Source organism: Mobula hypostoma, chromosome 15 (genome assembly GCF_963921235.1).
Source record: "Mobula hypostoma chromosome 15, sMobHyp1.1, whole genome shotgun sequence".
NCBI classification, from domain to species: domain Eukaryota; kingdom Metazoa; phylum Chordata; class Chondrichthyes; order Myliobatiformes; family Myliobatidae; genus Mobula; species Mobula hypostoma.
The window spans coordinates 10,904,671-10,919,597 of record NC_086111.1 but is presented as its reverse complement, the minus strand read 5'-3'; the positions used below and the strand labels follow the sequence as shown (position 1 = coordinate 10,919,597).

General features: G+C 40.6%; 1 protein-coding gene across 1 annotated transcript; it reads left to right on the top strand.

The window, feature by feature from the left end:
- Window positions 1-567: 567 nt before the first annotated feature.
- Window positions 568-14,070, top strand: LOC134357052 (uncharacterized protein C3orf62 homolog). Its single transcript, XM_063068370.1, has 5 exons — window positions 568-670; window positions 5,532-5,956; window positions 7,778-7,869; window positions 9,304-9,348; window positions 13,199-14,070. Exons 2-5 carry the CDS (start codon window positions 5,541-5,543, stop codon window positions 13,450-13,452), a joined length of 807 nt encoding a protein of 268 aa, XP_062924440.1. The 5' UTR covers window positions 568-670; window positions 5,532-5,540; the 3' UTR covers window positions 13,453-14,070.
- The last annotated feature ends 857 nt before the right edge of the window (window positions 14,071-14,927 follow it).

The following is a 14,927-nucleotide window of genomic DNA, read 5'->3' as shown; positions in this document are numbered from 1 at the left end:
TTCCCCCAAAGTAGCAGCCATGGACTTCTCCCTTCCAGTTTTTCTGCACATTATAGGAGCTTCCCTCCACACTTTACAATGCAAACTGCCTGGTAACTTAACACAACCTGTTCCAAGACACTCAAATCAGGTTTCCCTCCTGATGTGTGACACAGCGGGCTAAACAGCGCCTATGGAGAGGAAAAGAGGTGTTAATTTTCTATTTTGAACGGTTTGAATGATGCATTGAGTTGGTATCTCGGCCTAGAGGTCGTTTATTTGTCGGTTAAAGATCAGTTCACCTCAAACCCTCAGTGCCGTCGACAGGGAGACCCAAACACTTTGACACGAAAAGGAGCCTTTACACATCAAACATCGATTTCTTTTTCAGACGAATGTCGAGCGAATGTCAGAGGGCCAGATTCTTCCCGATCCCAACCGGACTCCAGCTCCAAACGCCCTTCCACAAAGGCGGCAACTGCTGCACGCGGCCGGCAATCATTACCAAATCTGCGCAAGCGCAGTGCCATGAGGCAGCGGACTTTAGCGGGCTGGCGTATGCGCAATGACAACGAGGCCGGCGACTTTCAACAGTACGTGCGCGGGTGCTCAACCGCGAGTACCGAGGCTGTCTGCCAGTAAACGCTCCAGCCCGCTCGAGCCGATTCGCCTAAACAGGGAAAGCGGCTAGGTGAGTAACGGTGGAAGCGTGAAAAATCAACCGGGAATAAAAAAATGAAATATCCAGAAATTGGACTTGGTTCTTCTTTGAAGTACTAAATTTAAGCCAAAAACCCACACGGAAATCGGATGGAAAGCCATTAAGTGAAGCGCCGCGGTGTTTAGCGCAAGAGATCCGTGCTCAAGTGGGAGCAGTCTGGGGAGATGCTGCAGCATCAGTCCTGATGTTTTTGGACTAAAACGTTGACTGTTTATTCCTCCTCCATCAACGCTGCCTGACCTGCTGAGTTCCTCCAGCATTTCGTATGTGTTGCTCTGGATTTCCAGCATCTGCAGAATCTCTAATGCTTATGATGCTGCATCATTGCTACTGTGACCAAAGGGAAGTGAGCAGTTTCCCATGAGGCAGCCACAGGAAAGGCTGCTGTAGCGTTGGGAAATCACAGTGTGTTCCCAAAGTTATCTAAACTCTAATCTCAGATGGTCTAGCTTCATTGCCTAAATTTTGCAATTTTGTAGCTGGGTGGAGACGCCTCTGTACCAAAGGAGGTTTAAGGCACTCCTTCCTTCTGCTAGCCTACAGGTCACTTGTGGGCAAGTTGTAACACCTGCTTAGCTCCCCAATCAGAGCCATGGGAACAAAGTGGTGGATGGTGATGCTAGTCAAGACCATGAGTGCCCAGTCATACGACACAGCACATAATGATGAATACTGACCAGGCCGTAGATCATGTTATGTACAAGTCAGTGATGTTTCAATGTCTTCTTGAATTCTGCACAACGTGTTCCTTGAATAAACAGTAAGGGTAGTAGTTTTCAACCCCAGAAATGCTACAGTTTCAGGAGGTGGATGAAAGTTGCATTAACTGCGTGACTTATGTCTTGGGAATCATCAGCTGTGTAAGGAAGAGCAAGAGCCAATTTGTAACAGTCACTAAGTAATGGAAAGTGAGCACCAACCTGATTTAACATGTGGAAGTGAGTCTAACTTTTAGGAAAAACGTTCTCACAAAATAGTTGCATTTACCTTAACACTTTATCCAAAATACCATCCAGTTTCTTTGTTTGCACAATCAAATGAATCTTTGAAGATCCTTTAAACTGACAGATAATCTCGTTGTCATAACATGGTTGTCTACGAGTTTGATGTGCACATGTTTGCTGTTCCTCTCTTTACAATCATAACCACACTTACAAGTACTTTTCACTGCTGTTCCCTTTCAGATGGCCTGAAAAAGTGAAAGGCACTATTAAAATGCCCTGTTAATATGAGAATTTAATTGAAGTAATTTGGGCTAAAATTTTGTGTAGTCTACGGAAGTCCCTCATTGCAGGCTTTATTGGAGTTCAATCAATGAATTGGGGTGTGCTATCAAGTTTACACAAGTTTATACTTTGCAGCTTTGCCTCATTTGAGCGCTCATTGATGTGCTCAGTTTTATCTAATGCGCAACGTAGAATAAAGTAGATGAACTTGTAGATTTTTTCAATCCTGTGCATTGGCCCCTCCATGTCAGACGGTGATCAGCAAGTTAGGGTGGTCTCCATTGTAACATCTGTGGAAATGGTTAGAAACTTTGGTGACGTACCAAATCTACTCAATCTCCTACAGAAGTATAGCTGCTGGCATCAATATGTTGGGCCTGTGATAGATCTTCTGAGATGTTCATACTCAGGAATTTGAAGCTACTCATCCTTTCCACTGCTAAACCCTCAGTGAGAACTGCTGAGTGTCTCCCAGTTTCCTCTTCCTGAAATTCTTTGGTCTTACTGGCATTGAGTGTAAGGAAATTAAACTGTATTGATTCTTTTAATATATATTTTTACTTTGTTTCAATGCAACTGAAAAACTGACATATACCCCATTCTCTCTTTCTTGTCCATTTTTTATCATTAATATATATTTACTTCAGTTGGTCAATCCAAAATGCCAATTCTGACTTAAGACTAATAATGGGATGGGGTCATGGACAGATGTATAGGTGAGTAAGTTACTAATTTCAGTGCCTTTTTAAGTGCTCTGGATAATTACAGATGCATCTGGCATGATCAAACAAAAGAACAACACATATTATAAATGACAGGCATTGTTAGTCTTAAAGGACAAAGAAGGATTTGGTTCTTATTGGGAAGAAAATGAAAAATGTATATCATGCTTTAAGGAGAATTAGGCACAAATGAAAAGTGTATAATTTTTCACTGGCAGGTTTGGCAGCCAGAATAAATGGGTTTACAGTAATTTGGTTAAGAGCCAATTTGGTTTGGATGAGGAAGATAATTTTGTTTTGCACATCTGTTTCTGCTGTACCAGAAACGTTGGCAGAAACTACTTCACTTGTAACTTTTCAAAAGGATTGGATTTTATATTTGAAAGGAAGATCTGCAAAATGGTTGGAAAAGAACAGAATTATGAAGCGATCAATAAATTCTTGTCTGGCATTCAATATTGGATCAACGGTAATTCATTCTAACTAAATATTGGAAAGCCTGAAGGCATTATCTTCATCATCTACTTAGACTTTAATCCAGCTCTCTTTATGGCAATTGTTTAAGGCTGAAACATACTTTCATACCTGACCTCCAGAATTTCTGGTAGCTTATTCTTTATATCACTTCTTTCTACCTGTGTAGCATCACTTAAATGGTTTTGCCTTGAATCATCTGCAGCTGAAACTGATAGCTGAAGAACAAGATACCTAGTAGATAACTCTTTTGCAACTTGAGAACAGAAGGCACAAACAAGTTTAATGAGTTTTAGGTTGCTAGCAGATAATGATGAAACAGAATTCTTGCATTTTACATAGGTCAGCAGATCTGGGACATACATCAAAATGTTTATGAGTTTCTCACTGTGTGGAATAGGGTGGTGAAAAGATTGAGGAGAGAGAGGATAATTTTCTAGGAATTCACCATAAGCAATATATCCTTTGAACAGTTCACTAAAGTGGACACTTTCTATCTGCTTAACTGAATTATGTTTTGATCCCATACCTTAATATTGGAAACTTTTTAGCAAATCGATAACCTTTCTGATATGCTCTCTGGGCAATGTCATAACAAACAGGAAACCTCACAAGAAATTATGCATAAATTAAATTGCCACATATTTACACATTTGTTACCATCTTATCTCTCCATTGTGCTCTTCAATGCTGCTATTTCTTTACACCATAATACAAAAGCTTATACAAAAAGAAAACAAAAATCAAACAAAACCTTAATTAATATTGAGGGCATGAGATGTAGAGTCCTTGAAAGAGAGTCTATATTTTGTGGGAGCACTTCAGTGTTGGGGTGTGTGAAGTTATCCCCTCTGGTTCAAGAGCCTGATTGTTGAGGATTAATAACTGTTCCTGAATGTGGTGTTGTGGATCCTGAGGCTCCTGTGCCTCCTTCCTGATGGCAACAGCAAGAAGAGAGCATGGCCTGGCTGGTAGAGGTCTCTGATGATGGATGCTACTTTCCTGTGACAGCGCTACTTGTCGATGTGCTCAATGGTGGAAAGGACTTTACCCATGATGAGCTGGGCTGTTTCCACTACTTTTCCATTCAGGGCATTGGTGTTTACATTCCAGGGCATAATGCAGTCAGTCCATTCTTGATAGAAAATCAGTAATCTGGATGCAGTCTCCATTATAAATATTTGAGTGCCTGATCCAGGTCTTGAGGTATTGCTATACTGTTGGGCAATTTTCCTGAGAAAATTTCCTGCGGTCATATTTCCCTCATATAAGAGTTTATGAAACTTAGCTTAACAAAATTGATCAATAATAATGATGCTTTTATGGGATATTAAGGATTAAGCTATATTTAAAAACAAGGAATAACGTTTTCCTTCATACATCTCGACTTCAACACTCACTCCCTCACAATCATTATTTCAGGACTCATGATAGCCTTGCTTCAGCAGGAACTAGGAAGAAGCTGCCAATCCTCTCAATAATCCTCCTTTCATATTACTGTACATGATACTTTGTCCTGTCAAAATGATGATTCAGAGGGAAAAGGGTGTGAATAATGAGCAACTAAGCATCAAACCCTTTAATAAGGGAGAAAAGAGAGGATATGGAAGCTCCCATTTGCCAACTCAGTTGGTGCAACTGGGGGTGTTCTACAATTTTGCAGGTAATAAATAGCATTACAGATTTTGCCATGAACTTTCATGGCCTATTACTCCAAAATGGTGAACTGTTATGTCAGGAGTTTGCCCTCTCATTTTTCACAAACTTTGTACTGAGACTTCCTGTACACTTACAGGTGTGGTCACCAAGCTGGATTGATACGTAACCAAATCTATTCTGATTTATCAAAGAGGAGGAATGAGTTTTTGAAATATTTCATACATGTTGTTGCCTTTCATAGAAACGGCAACAAATATTAAATACAAAGTTGGTGACGATCTCCATTGTGTAGGAAAGTTACTTGTGCACCTATTAATTCTGGAATGTAATGGCAAAGGTAACTGTAATCATATTCTCAATCACTTCTATTTCAGTACGCTCTGCCTTTTTGAAAGAAATGATGTCTGTATTCTGGGAAAGGGATATGATAGCAGTAAATATGACCTTACATGGATCACTTCCACTTTCAAGGGATTCTTCTTGGTTTTAATTATTGTCCACAATGTCCTGGAAAACCAAAGTACTGATGCAGATCAATGGAAGTTTGAAAATCAGTGCTGATAACAACAGAGAATTTACAATAATTCTTACCATTGTGAACACTGCAAAGATGATAGTTTTTGCTTGAGCCAATTAAAATATTACCGATGAATAGAAATTCTCTATTATAAATTCCCTGTAGTTTCATTTCACCTTTGTGATTATTTTCTATGCTATGTGGTAATCAAGATATTTTATTTTTTCATGCAGGTAAATAAAATGTCTGAGAAACTGAGGCAGTGCAGGGAAGACTTAGCAGCAGCTTTGGATCGAGCCATGGAAGGCAATATTGTTTCTCCTGTGTTCTCTTCAGACTCTGAGTGGCTTGAATCGGCAAGGTTACTGGAACCAGACCATGGTTCATTCATTGACAATTCCTTTGCTAGAATGTGCCCATCTTTCAGTTCTTCACACCTCACCCAGACATTTCTTCAAATGTTGCCGGAGAGAGGACCATATTACTGTATGCCAAAGGAACTTGCCTTGATGGATTGCAATCATGTTGCATTTAAAGTAAAGTGGTTAGTTTTTGGAAATGGGGAAAATTTTGTCATGAATGCCAATGTTCCAATACCATATGGTCTCTTTGAGAGTGGTTGTGAGAACACAGACAATGTTACACAAGAATATATCAGGTACTTAATAATTGAGCTATAAATCGCGTAACTTTCTGCCACCGTGTATAGAAACATAGAAAACCTACAGCACATACAGGCCCTTCGGCCTACAATGCTGTACCGAACATATACTTACTTTAGAAATTACCTAGGGTTACCCATAGCCCTCTATTTTTCTAAGCTCCATATACCTCCATGGGTCTTTATTCTTTGGAGCGTAGAAGGTTGAGGGGGGACTTGATAGAGATATTTAAAATTATGAGGGGGATAGATAGAGTTGACGTGGATAGGCTTTTTCCACTGAGAGTAGGGGAGATTCAAACAAGAGGACATGAGTTGAGAGTTAAAGGGCAAAAGTTTAGGGGTAACATGAGGGGGAACTTCTTCACTCAGGGTGGTAGCTGTGTGGAAAGAGCTTCCAGCAGAAGTGGTTGAGGCAGGTTTGATGTTGTCATTTAAAGTTAAATTGGATAGCTATATGGACTGGAAAGGAATGGTGCGTTATGGGCTGACTGCAGGTCAGTGGGATTAGGTGAGAGTGAGAGTTCAGCACGGACTAGAAGGGCTGAGATGGCCTGTTTCCGTGCTGTAATTGTTATATGGTTATATGTTATATGGTTACCTATCCAAGAGTCTCTTTAAAAAAAGAGACTCCTTTTATTTTCTTGTATATGAGTTCCCTCTAAATTTTACACCTCGTTAGCAGAAAGAAGTTTCAAAGTAACCACGAAGGAAAAGGGCAAATAATAACTAAAGTGGATTAAAAAATAGAGACAGTGCTAAAGAGGTCTTTTAAGAGCAACCAATATGATATGTATGGAAATATCTTGGAAGATTCCAGTGGGCATAATTGTAGTTAGGTAATGGTTGTCAAGGTCAAGTGAAAGAACCAATAAGAATGCTCTGTTTTGAGGTGTATGGGTGTGTACCAACCATAAAGCAGGAGGAGGAAATTTTGGGTGATTATTGGGTTAGTGAGAAGATAGAGATTTGAAAACGGGCTCTTGAATTTAACATGCTAAGGCATGAGTATTACAAGAGGTGAGATCTTCAGTCCAGAAGTATGAAATTATGCTGTTTTTGTTAGAGTTTTTCAAGATCTGGGGTGGGATGAAGTAGGACAGCAGTCGGACAAGATGGAACAGGATTTCAGCTGGGCAATATGGAGATCAAGTAAAATAACATTACACAGGGCTTGTGTTCTCCAAATGTACAGCCTCAGGGTTCTCAATTTTGCATGGTCATTGGCCAGAAGTACCCAGAATTTGGTGAGGATATTGCACTTCTTCAAGGAAGCTTTGCATGCATCCTTAAATATTTTCCTATGTCCACTTGGTAGAATAATAGAAAAGCTTCACAGAAGCTTACAACAAAAAAAAATGGGCCTTTGCATCCAACCTTATCTATGCTGGCCTAGGTTAATCCAATTTGTCTACAGTAGACCTGTATCTTTCTATCCTTTATTATTGATGTAATTTCCTGCCATGACAGAGCTCAGAATAGAGTATCTGCTTTTGAGTTCTGGTGTTTAATGTATATGTGAAAACTAAATCCACAATGCTAATCAGTGGTCTGAAAAATATGTGTAGATAGTGAGAATGAATAGGATAAAGAACATCAGAGTTGTGACTACATGAGGCAAAACCACTTACCAACAAGTGTTAAGATTAGAGAAATCTATGAGGAATTTAGATATAGGAAAGATAAGAAAGCAGTTACTGGATAATCAGTGCATTATCATTGGGATTTGAATTAGGGTAAACTGCAGGCACTGTAGAAGTCGGATTTGAAGATGTCAAATAAGCAATGTTGATTAATGTATTTTCCATTTCTTAAAAGTCCCTCACAAGAAACCAACAATCATACATGTCCAGAAACACAGGGAAATAATTCATGTGAAGAACTGACAAAGAATCTCCTAGATGTAATAGGTAATACTGATTATTTCATAACTACTTAAATGGCATTCTTTGAAATTAGATTATTTGAATATTGGCATTGAAAAGCTATTCTGTGTATCATTTTATTTGAGATCTTAAAAGACCCCATGGGGGTAGAACCAGGGAGCAGCTATTGAAACACTAATGAAAATAGGACTATGAGAGATAAATAACTCAAGAAGAATAATTAGTAAGTTTTTAAATTAGACCAGACTAAAAAAAATTGCTATGGCAACTACAGAGAGCTCGGACTGGGTTCAAAATATTCCTGAATACTAACTCCATTATGACCTCTCAGATGATTATAAAATATTCGGTCGTGGTATTTCATGTGTTGTTCTGACCAACAGTGTTGTTCTGATCAGGTCTTGAAGGGTCTGGGCCGAAATATCAACTATTTATTCATTTGCATAGATGGTGCTTGACCTGCTGAGTTCCTCCAGCATTTTGTGTGTGTTGCTCTTATGGGGATAGTGTGAGTGAGGTAGGGCTTTTCTCTGGAGCGAAGGAGGATGAGTGATGGCTTGATAAAGGTATACACGTTGATAAGAGGCATACAGAGAGTGGACAACCAGAGACTTTTTCTCAGGGCGGAAATGGGGACAAGGGGACGTAATTTTAAGGTGATTGGAGAAAATTATAGAGCGGATGTCAGGCGTAGGCTGTTTACAAAGAAAATGGAACATGCTGCCAGGGGTGGTAATAGAGGCATTTATTATTAATTAACATTAGAGACATTTATGAGAATCTTAAGTTTGCACATGGATGAAAGAAAAATAGAGGGCTTTGTGCGAGGGTAGGGTTAGATTGATCTTGGAGTAGGTTATGTTGTGACAAAGGGTGTTCAATGTTCTATGCTATTGAGGAATTTAAGAAGTGACTGAGAAGTGTTTCAATGAGAAAGGGGCACAATCTATGGTTAACTAAGGTGATCATGAATAATGTTATATTGAGAAAAAGGGCACACTAAGTGTCAAGGGCTAGTTGTAGGCTAGACAATTGAGAAGCTTTTAGAATGTAGAAGTAGAAGACTAGAAAGCTCACAGGAAGGGATACAATTGTTTTGAAAGAAAACTTGTGGGTGCAATCAAAACAAAGAGTTTCTGTGGACATACAAATAGAGAAATGTCAGCATAGATACTCATAGGGACCTTTGGAGAACAAGGCTGATGAATTAATAACAGGAAAGATAGAAATGGCAGATATGTTAAATCAGCTGTTTGCATCAGTCTTCACCACAGAGGACACTGCAAGCTAACAGACAAGCTCATTTCAAATGACAGGAGGAAACTATAAAAATTTCAATCACAGGTGGAAAAAGTATTTGAGAAATTTAAAGGACAGATGACTGAATCCTAGGGTGTCAAAAGAAGCTGATACAGTGAACCCATTGTTTGAAATTTATCAAAACTTGCTAAATTCCAGGTGCATACCAGAAAATTGGAAAACAGAGAGGAAGACAGCAGTTGGGTAACTATAGACCACTTAGTTCAAAATCTATTTTGTCAGCAGTATGCTAGATGCAGTAATCAAAGAAGAAATGATTAATCATTTAACAAAATTGAATATATTCAATTTTTTCCTTAGTTTAATTAAAGGTAAATTATGTTGAAAGGGAGAGTTGAAGGAGAGGAACCTATACCTGTATGGCACATGATTGGCTAATTAGATATTTGCATTAATGAACAGGAGTACCTAATGAAATAGCCTCCGAGTGTATATCCCATTATAGAATCACAATGTCGTCATCACAACATGGTCTTTTACTTATTTTCATATCATTGGCAATCTTGCAAACATTACATTGTGTTCTCTTCTCCGGATAAATACCTGCTCATTAATGCAATTCAGCCAATCATGTGGCAGCAATTCAATGCATAATAGCATGCAGACATGGTGAAGAGGTTCAGTTGTTGTTTAGACCAAATATCAGAATGGGGAAGAAATGTAATCTAAGTGACTTTGACCATGGTTTTCCTTATGAGCATAGCCAATTGAGGGTGACCTTATTCAAGCACGTAAGAAGTTAAGATAGCTTGATGATAGTCAGATGTTGAGATGTTTTCACCAGGGTGAGAGTCATGAACAAGGTGATTTAGTTGTAAAATAAGGGGCCATCAATTTAAAACTGAGGTACATGGAATTTTCTTCTCTCAGAGGGTAATAAAACTTTAGAATGCTCTACATCTGAGGGCAGTGGTGGGCAGATCATTAGATATATTTAAGGTAGAAATAGTTAATATATGAAAGATCAACAAATTGAGTGTTATCCCCATAATTGTGGTCAGCAAAGATGAGCCATGATCATATTGAATGTCTGGTGGTCTATTGCTGCGCTTATAGAAACAGAAAACCTACAGCACAATACAGGTCCTTTGGCCCACAATGCTCTACCAAACATGTACTTACTTTAGAAATTACCTAGGGTTACCCATAGCACCTCTATTTTTCTAAGCTCTATGTACCTGTCCAAGAGTCTCTTTAAAAAAAAAAGACTCTTTTATTGTCTTGTGTTTTGTGTACTTGCATGATCCCCAATCAGGTCTGCAGTATTTACTGAAAAACATTCACCAGTCAAGCCATTATCTTCCTGAAATCTTCATCAGCCAGCCAGCTTCGTTTATCTGTCACATCCCACCTCTGTATCTGGGGTAAGCGAATGAAAATTCTGGGTTGTAACTGAGGTTTATGCAGAATGTTCTAGGGCTGATTTATCTCTAAATCAAACCCAATTCAGCTCGTAGTCATTGCTTCCTTACATTACTGACCCCAATGTAAGCAGCATTGTCATCAGTTAAGGAGTAGAAGCCTCAGAAAGTTGTCTAGTTGTTTTAAAAATGTTTGAGGCAAGTAGTTTACATAAAGTAATGAGTTAGTGTTATAAGGGGGCATTGGGAGCAGACCCAAATGCAAGACGTAGACACTGAAGTACTAGGAACAGGACTAGGTTTATCAAGATAGCAAGGTGAGTAAAAAAGAAACAACGCTGGACATTGACACAGGCCCTGGAAGAGACTAGGATTCAGGGCCTGGGCTAGGACTTGGACTAGAAACACGGGACCCGGATGGGGAACTAGGAACGAGGAGCCTGGTCTAGGAACACAGAACTCTGGAACCAGAGCCTGGACAAGGACCCAGAACCTGAGTCTTGGTTGGTACTTGGAACCTGGGTGTTGACTCGGAACCGGAACCCGAGTCTAGGCTGGGATTCGGGACTAGGACAGGACATGGCTACAGGACGAGGTACCCCAGCACAGGACGAGGAATCTCCATAACTGGGCTGGACGAGGAACTCCTAGGCTGGGCAAGGCACCAGAACTAGATGAGGACACAAAGCTCAGATTTGGGCGGGGCTGGAACACGGTGCCTGGACTTGGTCTTGGAACACAGGTACACAGAGCCTTGGACGTGGACTGGACGCTCAGAGCCTTGGGCGTGGACTGGACGCTCAGAGTTTTGGGTATGGACTGGACGCTCAGAGCCTTGGACGTGGACTGGATGAAGTACTCCAGGGCAGGATGAGGCTCTTGGACTAGGTTTGGCTCGGCTTTTGGACTTGGCTTGGTTAGGCTCTTGGTATGAAGCCAGGACCGCTCCTTGGAGCGCAGGGCCGGGATGACTGCCGAGGACACTTGCCGAGGGACTCCTGGACTGGACAAGAACATGAAGCCTTGACTTGGACAGGACTGGAACACGGTGCCTGGAACTTGGAACACAGAACACAGAGCTGAGACCCCTCCTTGGGAACAGGACTTAGGTTCGGGGCTTTAAACAGAGACAGGACCCCCTCCTTGGGAACAGAACCTAGAGCTGGGACTCTTCTTTGACACAGACACTAAACATGGGGACACAAAGAGATATTTCCTTATCTTGGCATGGCAAAGCTGCGGTCTCACTCCGGTGGTTGAACTGGATGGGGATGCAGGCGAGGCTTCAGAAGGAAGGGAAAGGGAACAGTCCAGCTGGGAATCCTTGGTTTGAGAGGTAGTTACGTGTCAGCTCAAAGCGAGAATCAGGTGCCTCAATTAAGGCACCCAATGCAACAAGAGAAAACAGGAAAACCCAGAATAAGGAATCGACGGACCGACTGTGAACTGGAATACGGACTTCACGGACCAGATCATGACAGTACACCCTCCCCCCATGGGAGCCTCCTGGCGACCTAACAGGCTTTTCCTGGACTATGGACAACGCGAGCGTGTGGGGGGCTATTCAACAGGAGGGAACCTAGGATGGCGGGAGTTAAAGGGCAGTGTCTGCGTTGCTGGGTCCATGTATGACTGGGCTGTTCTGTTATAAGGGGGCATTGGGAGCGGACCCAAATGCAAGACAGAGACACTGAAGTACTAAGAACAGGACTAGGTTTATCGAGATAGCAAGGTGAGTAAGGAAGAAACGACGCTGGACATTGACAACGGCCCTGGATGAGAACACAAAGCCTTGACTTGGACAGGACTGGAACGTGGCGCCTGGAACTTGGAACACAGGAACACAGAGCCAGGACCCTTCCTTGGGAACGGGACTTAGGGCTGGGGCTTTACACAGAGTCAGGACCCCTCCTTCAGAACAGGACCTAGGGCCGGGACCCTTCTTTGACATGGACACTAAACACGGGGACACAGAGAGTTCCAAACTCAGCGATAGATAGTTCCTTATCTTGGTGTGGCAAGGCTCCAGTCTCACTCCGGCGGTTGAGACAAACCAACCAATATTGCCGTCAGAAACCCAAGTCACCAGTCCTTGACATGTCCACACAATGAAACTATTAGCAGCATTATGATCTCAGTATTCCATGGTTAAAGCCTCAGTTGGGAACACCAAATTGTGTTGAACCCCATTTCCATTAAAGCATATTGCAGACCTTCCCTAAGTATCTAATAATTGCTGTAGTTTTACTGTACAGCAAGGAATCAAGCCCTTTGATCCACTGAGTTCACTGATCATCAAATATCCATTTACCCTAGCCATCTAAACCCATTTAATTTCCCCACATTTCCTTCAGATTCTACCACACACCAACACATGAGAGGTCTATTCATCTCCCAACCTGTGTATCTTAAGAATGTCGAAGGAGACCAGAGCACCCATGGGAAATCCATGCAGTCACAGATTGAGCCTGGGATCTTGGAGCAACTCTTCCAGTTACCCTCTTGATTCCATTTTGACATTCTGATCCCACCCAAAATAATTTGCATCATAAACCAAACAATAGAAGCTTTATATGGTCACATTATACTTGCAAGTTGTGAAATCATTGTATCATTTTGCAGATATTTAAGCAGGGAGCTTTGATAATATTTTGCCATTGTGTTTTATGAAGAGAGCACCAGTATTCGAACGCTCGAGGCGTTGGCAGGAAAACTGGAACCTTTGAGCGAATTCTGTCCACCCTCTTCTCAATCTGCTGGATCTGTGTCTGCAGAAGACACTCTAACCCTTTTCATTGCAGATCCACCCTGTAGCCCAATAAGGAAAGAACCACACTTAGGGAAATATAAACCCTCAGATGATGACAACTTGATTAATATTGTCCTGGACATGGAGGAGGATTACAACATATTGAAAAAAATATAGATAGATTGGTCTATAGTAAAGTGGAAGAACACAATGCTGAGCACATCCTGGAATTGCATTTGACTGATCTGGGTTGAGACAACACACCTGTCTTCCAAATGGATATCTTTACCTGCATTTTAAGCAAGAATATCTAAAGATCATGCAAGATCTAAAGAGATTCCTGAAGCAGTTGCCTCTATTTAAGTTTAGACAACTAGAACTGCATCACACTTCGATGAGGTTGTATAGAAGATCTCCATGCAATTCTGAATGTTGTACACAATCAAAGAACTAACTAAACTGAAGTTCATCTGGCGTTTCTTCATTACAACCATACTTAGATTTTTTGGTGGGTTGCTTATTTGGTCTTCAGAATACTTGATTACTGTCCAATAAATGTTTTACCCTGCAGTTTATATGCAGAATGTTACTGTCAAGTTAAACCCTCACTGACAATTTACAAAGGTTCTTGTCACAACTTTCCCAGTAGTATTTAATATATTTGGTACATTGATTAATATAAGATAAATAAGAAGGTGCAATTTTTTTAAAAGTCTGTTATAACATAGTACACCTTCATGTATTTAAGATAGCAATGGTTAAATAATATATGTATTAAAGGTCATGAAATTTCTGGCAAAGAGGAAAACAAATGTTAAATGGTTGTTTATGCTGAATGAATTACTCTGTGTAATAAACAGTGTTGGTTGAATATGTGAAAAGATTTTTTTTTTCTTAACCACTTGCAAAGTTAATATTCTCATCCTGAGAACGCACATTCAGCTGAAGACTGTACCATAGTACATTTGAGCTATAAAATGCATTGTAGTTAATTGCTGAAGTTGCTCCAACAGCAGCTTCCAAAATTATGATCTCTGCACCCAAGGACAAGGTCAACACAGCCGTGGAAGTGACAACTCCTACATCTTTCCTTTACATAGGAAAGACCAGGCCCATATGTAATGCCCTGATTCATATTCTTACTGTTATGCTGTATGTCTTTCATTTTGGCAGTTCTGTAAGAGCAGTCTGTTCTGTTTTCATGCTTGTTTGGGTTACTGTTGAAGATAAGAAAGAGGAGTAGTGTATGCCATCCATTTAGGATGGTCAGATTAAGCGGAGGTTTCTCTGGTGAGGGACACTAAGGTTGGACTTGGAGCTCTTGTTTGAGAGGGGATGGAGAGAGAAGATGCTGGGGAGAACCAGTTGTAGCATACCATCCAGTGGGAGACGCATTTGTTCAAGATGAATTGTGAGTGATCTTTGGAAGCTGGTGTGTGCTTTCACATTAACCAAGAGCCCAGTGCATGAGTGACAGGGAAGTTCAAGATTGTGCACATTTGACTGTTTAATTAGAATGGGCCTTTTCTTTTTGTTATTCTTTACTAACCCTTTAGTTAAGATTCATAATTATAATTCCTTTAATCGTGTTATTTCATGGCATTAATTTTTAATGGTAGCAAATGACACAGCATCCACACAAACTGGGGTTT

Coding starts and splice junctions, on each gene's coding strand:
- LOC134357052 (XM_063068370.1), top strand. CDS start 5,541: ATGTCTGAGAAACTGAGGCAGTGCAGGGAAGACTTAGCAGCAGCTTTG. Junction 5,957..7,777: donor GTTACACAAGAATATATCAG/GTACTTAATAAT, acceptor ATTTCTTAAAAG/TCCCTCACAAGAAACCAACA. Junction 9,349..13,198: donor GAGAGGAAGACAGCAGTTGG/GTAACTATAGAC, acceptor TGTTTTATGAAG/AGAGCACCAGTATTCGAACG.